Source organism: Arachis hypogaea, chromosome 13 (assembly GCF_003086295.3).
Source record: "Arachis hypogaea cultivar Tifrunner chromosome 13, arahy.Tifrunner.gnm2.J5K5, whole genome shotgun sequence".
Taxonomy (NCBI): Eukaryota; Viridiplantae; Streptophyta; class Magnoliopsida; order Fabales; family Fabaceae; genus Arachis; species Arachis hypogaea.
Genome location: NC_092048.1, coordinates 12,671,873 through 12,680,346, shown reverse-complemented (window position 1 = coordinate 12,680,346; position 8,474 = coordinate 12,671,873). Strand labels below are relative to the sequence as shown.

General features: G+C 41.0%; 1 protein-coding gene across 1 annotated transcript; it reads right to left on the bottom strand.

Moving 5' to 3' along the window:
• Positions 1 to 6,545: 6,545 nt before the first annotated feature.
• Positions 6,546 to 7,811, bottom strand: LOC112732684 (uncharacterized). Its single transcript, XM_025781431.1, has 2 exons — positions 7,680 to 7,811; positions 6,546 to 7,475 (listed from the first exon to the last, which is right to left on the bottom strand). Exons 1-2 carry the CDS (start codon positions 7,809 to 7,811, stop codon positions 6,546 to 6,548), a joined length of 1,062 nt encoding a protein of 353 aa, XP_025637216.1.
• Between the last annotated feature and the right edge of the window lie 663 nt (positions 7,812 to 8,474).

The following is an 8,474-nucleotide window of genomic DNA, read 5'->3' as shown; positions in this document are numbered from 1 at the left end:
AATTTTAGGGTTGAAAATAATTAAATTACTTTAAATAGAATTTAATTTAATTTTATTATTTTTTTAAGTAATGTTGTGTCAATTATAACTGTTTAATTTATGGTTTGCATTGACTTGTGCCTTATCTCAGCTTTGTATCTGTCCTCTTCTATTGTATCCAGTTCTGCTTGTCTGATGGTATCATTGTTGGTTGTTGATATGTGTGCTGCTCTTCCTGATGCGAGAGCAATCTCGACTGGGATCATTGCATCGGCGCCATAGATAAGTCGGTAAGGGGTCTCTTTAGTGGTTGTTTGTTTTGTTGTATTGTAACTCCACATTATTTTTGGTATTAGTTCTGCCCATTCTCCCTTAGCGTCGCCGAACTTTTTTTTAAGTGCAATAAGAATTACTTTGTTGGCTGCCTCGGCGAGTCCGTTTGTTTGCGGGTGTTCTACTGATGAAAAATGATGTTTAATTTTGAAACCCTGCAAGAATTCTGCCAGGCTTTGATCGGTAAACTGTCGACTATTGTCAGTTATGATAGCATGTGGTATACCAAAACGGCAAATAATGTTCTTCCAAATAAAAGCTCGGACCTTTTCAACCCTTATTTTTGCTAAAGGTATGCCTTCTATCCATTTTGAAAAATAGTCAATTGCTACAAGTAAATATTTTACCTGCCCAAGGGCTTTAGGAAAAGGGCCGAGAATATCTAGCCCCCATTTGTGAAATGGTCAGCTTACCTCCGAGGTGTGTAGGTTCTCGGCCGGGTTGTGTATTAGTGGTGCGTGCTTTTGGCAGCTGTCGCATCTTCTTACCTTCTCGATGCAATCATTCTTCATTGTTGGCCAATAGTAACCTGCTCGGGCTACTTTTGATGCCAGGCTTATTCCTCCAATATGGTTGCCGCATACCCCTTCATGGGCCTCATTCATGGCGATCTTAGCTTCGTTCGTGCTTAGACATCGCAGTAGTGGTTGAGAGAAACCTCATTTGTATAGTTCTGTTCCTATGAGTGTAAAAGATGCTGCTCTTCTTTTGAATGCTCTGTCGTCCTTGATAATTGTTGGTATAGTCCCAGCTTGTAGGTATTGTTTGTATGTTGCTCTCCAGTCTTGTTCCTGTGATATAGAGAATATTCTTTTGTTGCTAAAGCTTGGTTCAGCTAGGGTTAGCTGAGATATAACGGAATCATGCATATATTTTCTAGTTGTTGCTAGCTTTGATAAAGCATTAGCTCGGGTGTTTTGTTCCTGAGCTATGTGTGTGATTTGTATTGAGGTAAATTGAGGGATGAGTTCTCTTACCAGTGTGTGATATTTTTCTAACAATTGGTCCTTTACCTGAAAATTTTCGGTTACCTGTTGTAGGACCAGTTGTGAGTCACAATATACTTGCAGGTGTGTTACATTTAGTGACTGTGCAAGTCGAAGGCCGGCGAGTAAAGCTTCATACTCGGCTTGGTTGTTGCTTGTTTGGAAGGAGAATCTGATTGATTGTTCCGCTTGGAGGTCGGATTTGTTCGTTAGGTATACACCTGCTCCAGATCCTTCTGAGTTTGAAGCCCCATCTACATATAGCTCCCAAGTATGTTCCTGATTTGTTTGGTCTGTTAACTCGGCTAGAAAATCTACTAGGAATTGCGCCTTTATTGTTGTCCGCGGCTCGTATGTTATATCAAATTTGGATAATTCTATCGACCATTTGGTGAGTCTTCCTAATACCTCGGGTCTGGTGAGGATCTTCCGCAGGGGCTGGTTTGTTTTAACGATGATTTTGTTGCTTTGGAAGTAGTGCCTTAATCTCCTTGCTGTGAGTATTAGTGCATACGCCAGCTTCTCCATGGGTGGGTATATGAGCTCGGCATTCTGCAATGTTTTGCTGACGAAGTAGACTGGCTCTTGCTTATCTTTTATCTCTGTGACAAGTACGAAACTAATAGCCTTTGGGGATACCGATAAGTATAGGAACAGTGGTTTTTCTAAGTTCGGTTTCTGTAAGATCGGTGGAGACGATATCATTGACTTCAACTTTTGAAAGGTTGTTTCACACTCCGTGCTCCAGTTGAACTTCGTTTGCCTTCTGAGTATGTTGAAGAAATGCTGAGAATGTGTTGATACAGTTGGTAGGAATCGAGAAAGTGTGGCTAGTCTTCCATTCAATTGCTGGACCTCCTTTACTGTTCAGGGACTCCTCATGTTTACGATCGCTTCACATTTTTCGGGATTGGCCTCAATGCCTCTTAATGTCAGCATGAATCCCATAAATTTTCCTCCTTTAACCTCGAAGGCGCACTTTTCTGGGTTGATTCGCATGTTATGTTTTCTTAACTGACCGAACACTTCTTCTAGGTCGGCATCATGGGTGTGTTCTTGTTGGGTTTTGACGACCATATCGTCAACGTATACTTCCAGATTCCTTCTTATTTGCTTATTAAAAACCTTGTCCATGAGTCGTTGTTAGGTAGCCCCTGCATTCTTAAGTCCAAAAGGCATAACAGTATAACAATAATTTCCTAATTCAGTTATGAAAGCTGTCTTGTCCTTATCTTTTGGATGCATTAATATCTGGTTATATCCAGAATATGCGTCTAGAAAGCTTAAAACGTTGTATCCTGATGCATTATCTATGAGTTTATCTATGCATGGGAGTGGATAAGCGTATTTAGGGCATGCTTTATTCAAGTTAGTAAAATCGACGCACATTCGCCACTTACCTGAGGCTTTTCTTACCATAACCACGTTTGATAGCCATGTTGTGAATCGAAGCTCTTCTATGAATTCTACTCGGAGGAGCTTATGGGTTTCTTCGAGGCATGCTGCGCGTTTCTCGTCTCCCATGTTGCGCTTCTTTTGGGACACTCTTGGGTCGATTTGTAATTTGTGGCATATAAGGCTCGGGTCGATACCGGGCATATCTGCTGGTGTCCAGGCAAAAAGGTTGGCATTCTGCCGGAGTAGGTTCGTTATCTTCTGTTTTGTTCTTGAAAGAAGAGAAGAGCTGATGTGAGTGTAATGGTTAATGTTGTCATCTAATTGTACCTTTTCAAGGTTGTCTGTTGGTGTTGGTTTGTCATGGAAGTCTCCTCTTGGGTCAAGTTCGGCGGTACCCGAGATGTTAGCGATGTTATATGTTCCTTGAGTCAGCTCGGCTCTTTGTCGGATGTCTGTTCTTATTTTTAAGTTCTCATTGTAACACTTGCGAGCTTCAATGTGGTCGGAATGTATGGTGGTTATCTGGTCCTCTTGTACCTGAAATTTGACACACAAGTGGAGCGTGGAAACAATGGCACCAAAAGAATTTAGGAAGGGTCTGCCCAGAATGATATTATAAGGGCTAGTGCAATCGACTACTAGGAACTGCACATCCTTTGTTTTGCTCATGGGATGTTCTCCTAAGGTCGTTTTCAGCCAGATGCTGCCGAGGATGGATACGCGTTCTCCCGAGAATCCTATTAGTTCTCCTGAGGATGGTAGCAGAGTTCGTTCGTGGAGCTTCATCCTTTTGAAAGTTGAATAGAAGAGGACGTCGGCACTACTGCCGAGGTCGAGGAGAGCTTTCTTTACTAGGAGGTCCCCTGCTTGAATAGAGATTACTACTGGGTCATCCAGATTATCAGAGTTTGTTTGATAGTCTGACTGTTTGAAAGATATGTTGGGTATTCTTGGTTTGATGGTCAACACGTCGGCTGTCCGCTGGAGTGTTAGCATGTCCCTATATCGGCGCTTTCGTGCCGAACTTGTTTGACCGCCGCTTACGAATCCTCCTGAGATGCAATTGATAATTCCCCTGGTTGGTGGGGGTTGGGGTCTGGCTTTTTCTGAGGTGTGTGGAGCTCGCTCTTGGCGTCAGTCGTTAGAGTTGTCTGAAGTCGTCCTCGCTTTGCTACTGATGTATTTGTCCAGGTGCCCTTGTCTTGCTAGTCTCTCCAATAGGTCTTTGGCGACCACACATTCATCAGTTGTGTGGCCGAACTTTTGGTAAAAGGCGCAGTGTTTAGATTTGTCCACAAATCACTGGTCTTGATATGAGCCGGCTCTGCTCGGTGGCTTTATTAGTTTGTTGTGTAGTATCTCCTTGATGATGTCTTCTCTCCTGGTGTTGAATCTCGTGTACGAATCATACTTCGGCGTTAGCTTGAAAGGTTTTTTAGTGTCTCTGGCAATTGGTTTATCCTCATCCTTTCTGTTCGACTGCCTTTCATTCCGCCGAGTTTCTCGCAACTCTTCTATTTCAATCTGTCCGGTTGCCTTTTCTCGGAACTCCTCCAGTGCCTTTGGCTTCGCCACTGCTATGGCTTCCTGGAATTTTCCCGGTCGTAAGCCACTTTTTATGGCGTGCAGTTGTACTTTGAGATTGAGGTCGGGAATCTCCATAGCTGCCATTGTAAAGCGGGTCATATAGTCTTTTAGGCTCTCATGTGGTCCTTGTTTAATAGTGCTGAGGTAGTCTGAGTCTCGTACATAAATTTTGGAGGCCGCGAACTGATTAATGAACAACTTGGAGAAATCATCAAAGCTCGTTATCGAACCTGTAGGAAAATTGGAAAACCACAACAGCGCAGCACCATCTAAAAAAGTAGGAAAAGAATGACATAATATGGGATCGGAATCACTATTGAAGAACATCATAGATTCAAATTTGGTAACATGAATCTTAGGATCTCCGATCGCTTTATAAGGTACCAGAGTCATAGGGAGTGTGAAGTTTTTGAGGCATTTTAAAACTCATAATTTCTTCAGAAAAGGGGTTAGCTCGCCGCCTCCCTGTTTTCGGAGTTTTCTCCTCTGTCTTGGCATTGGATTCTGATTGGTGTTCTTCTTGTTGGTCGGCGTTCACTTCCTTGTTGACATTTTTCCTTTTGCCTTTATTTTGCAGAGTGGCTAATAGCTCGGCCATCCGCTGATTTTCTGCAAGCAGTGCGGCGTTTGCTGCCATGAGGTCGAGACCAGCATGGGGATGCTGTTGAGTGCCCGATTGATCCGTCATGCTTCAGTTCCTAAAAGGCAAAAAAGAGTACAAGGCATATGGGAGTAAACTTGTGAATGAGAAAATCGAGGCCCATGGTGGGCGCCAAATGCTCCTGTCTAGTAATCTGAACCGAGGTACAACTTCTTCTTCAGTGTGTATGGAGCTTTCTGTCATACTTCAGCCGTCAAGGAACACCGGAGGAGGTTGGGACCTGCAAAGAGACTCCAACGCTCAAGTTAGTAAGAGTAGAAGATGAATATTAAATTACTCAGAATGAATAGTGTACCTCTTTCATGTCATGTCAGGAGTGGATGTATTTATAGGATTGTTGTGGTTACTTAGTGGGTCTAATATTGTGGTAACTGCTCTTTAGTGAGATTGTTTAGAGAGATTTACGGATAGATTCTTATGCCAATTTGGGTTGGCACGTAGTTGTTTGATTTGATAGGATAAGTCTGTTAAAAGACTAAAATACGTACTCTCCACATACTCTTGATATATCACGTGTTTATTTAGTTTTAATCATATTCCGATTTATAGTTTTACCTGAGCCGAATTATAGCCAATGAACGGATCAATAACATTAATTAAAAGTGATATAATTTTATTCTATTTTAATTATATTAATTAGTTGCTATAATTTGCTATTAATAATTTTTTTTTTTACTTGTTATGTTATTTGACCTCACACTAAATTAGTTCTTAATAGTTAATGTTTGTTTTTTGTTGTTGGTTTATCATCTATTCTATCTATTCAATCTATTCTATCTTATAAAAATCAAATTTTTGCACTTAATAATGGAGCTGACATGGCATGCTTTTGAGAGTGTTTCGGTGTTTTCCGATTCATTTGTTTTAACTCATTAAATACATGTTATTACGATAAACTAATTATATCAACTAATTAATTTAATTAGATATTTAAATATCATATAATTTATTATAATTTATATTAATTTGATTTGGTAATATTTTTAAATTTATTTCTTTTAATATTATGTTAATATTTTTAATTTATTAAACCAAATTTATTGTGTGTACTAATTAATTAATTAGTCATTAAATAATAAACCTTTGAATAAAATAAGCAATTGAGATCTTTTTAAGGCATAAGTATTGTTTTGGTCCCTAACGTTGATGGTCAAAATCGAAATCGTCCCCAACGTAATTTCCGATTTAAAATCATCCTTAACTTTTTTTTCATATTAAAATCATCATTTTTAATAAAATTTTTAATTTTATTCCTAAACTACCCCTACTTTAATAAAAAATTATAAAATAAAAAAAAATAAAACAACGCATGTGGGAGGGGAGGACGCGGGGGTGGGGTCGGGGGAAGGGGAAAGGGGGGAGGGAGATGGCGGCGGCGAAGCTTGGAGCTGCCGTCGTCGTGGCCGTCGGCGTTGGGGAACGCGAGGGAGAGAGGAGACGCGAGCCACTACCGCCGCCTCGCCGCCTCGCAACCTCGCCGCCTCTCCGCCTCTGGTTCTCTTCCTAGCAGCTTGACTAAAATTTTGGTCCTGAAACACATTAAAGAATGCAGTTGATGAATAAATGATAATGTAACCCTAACATACATGAAATACACACACTTACATCCAGGGATGGCTTCTTGCATCCTCCCCCCTTGTGTCCAGATTCACCACAGTTTGAGCATCTCTGGATTTGTCCCCTCCTAGACAAGTGGGACTGGCTGCTGTCCGGAGCTTCATCTGGTCCTTTCTTCCTCTTCTTGACTGGTCTGTGGCTAGGATTTCGATAGGGAGGGGCATGACATCATCAAAGTTGGTTATCTCCCATAAATCTGAGTCATTTAGATGATTGATGACTGAATCATAGCACTTGACATATGCAGCCTTCTTGTAGCAGTCATCAACAAATGCATCTATGTCAAGGCTCTTAAAATTGATGCAGCTTATAGCATGTGTGCAGGGTATACCACTAAGCTGCCACTTCCTACAAGAGCACTCATGAGCAGAAAGATCAACAGCAAATTTATTCAGTCCATTAACAACCTCATACGTTTGTGCAGCAGACCAGTAAGGCCTCCACTCACCAGCAGATCTGCCTCTCCTCTCTAGTTTCATCCTAATGCGAGGTAGAAGGGTACCATTAAAGTTTTTAATTCTTTCTCTATTAACATCCCATCTAGTCATCAAATAAACCCTGATATCCTCCAACATTGTCACTATAGGTTTCTCCCTAAACTCTACTATTCCACCATTAAAGCTTTCACACATGTTGTTTACAAGAGTGTCATATTTAGAATGAAAATTAAACCTGGACCTGCTCCAAAATCTTGGAGGAATAGCATTCAGATGTTTGTGTGCATCCACATTGATCTGCCTGATGATTTGCATCTCTTTCTCCCATTCCTTCCAATGTGTAGCCTTTGCACACTTCCACATCAGCTGTTTCAACTGTAGTCCAGAAAATTTCTTCCTGAAGTTGCTGTAAAGATGGTAGACATAGAACCTATGGTCTACTCCAGGGATGACTTCATCGAATGCAGGCAAGAGTCCCTAAGAGAGCAGGTAAATCCCATTTATCAAACAATGTAATCATACGTCAATGCATTTAGTAACCAATATTTTTATCAACCAATCTACTCAATCAATCAATTTACATATCAAACAATTTATTTATCAATCAATATATTTATCAAACAACATATTTATCAAGCAACATATTTATCAATCAATCAATATATTTATCAAGCAATTTACCTTCTGATGATCAGACATGAAGGTTATTTTCCTAATGATCTCAACTCCAAAATCATCAATTAGCAACCGGAGAAACCATGTCCAGGTGTTTTTGGTCTCTGCCTCCACAACAGCGTACGCGATTGGAAGCATTTGATCATTGGGATCCCACCCAACGGCTGTCAACAACTACCCTCCTTGAAGTGTCTTTAGAAAACACCCATCCAATCCCATAAACTTTCTACACTGCATGAAGCTCTTCTTACAAGTAGCTAGACACACATATACCCTTTGAAAGATGTAATAATTGTTTAACCCCTGGTGCTGGTCCTCAACCTCGAAATCAGGGGATCGCTGGACCTTGAGTGTGACTGATGACCCTGGATTAGCCCGTAGCAGCTCCGAGCAGTAGTCAGCAATCCTTTTATACTACTTTCGGTAAGCTTCCTGCATCTCCTCCAATGCAGCTTGTCTAGACCTAGCTGCCATCGAAGTTGTCACTGTCAAATTCCATTTCCTTTGTGCCTTGTTGACCAGGTCCTTTATCTTTACCTTTGGGTTACCTTCCACTTTCTTCCTAAAAACCCTACTCAACCAACCAGTATAGAGTATCCCTACCCTGTGTGACTGGCCACAGGTATGCTTAAGGTTCATTGACCTGAGCTGCCAAGTCTCTTCCTCACTCATTTTTGCTGCGTACAACCAAAACGGACACCCCTCTTGACAAACAGCCCTCACTCTCACCAAGTCAAGCTTTGCATACCTAAGTCCCCTTCTTGTTTGCACTGCATAAGCTGTAACAGTGTCCTTGAATTC

Excerpts from the sequence above, each read along its gene's own strand:
- LOC112732684 (XM_025781431.1), bottom strand. The coding sequence starts at position 7,811 with ATGCTTCCAATCGCGTACGCTGTTGTGGAGGCAGAGACCAAAAACACC. Across the intron at positions 7,476-7,679 it reads TCATGTCTGATCATCAGAAG|GGACTCTTGCCTGCATTCGA; the intron begins GTAAATTGCTTG and ends CTGCTCTCTTAG.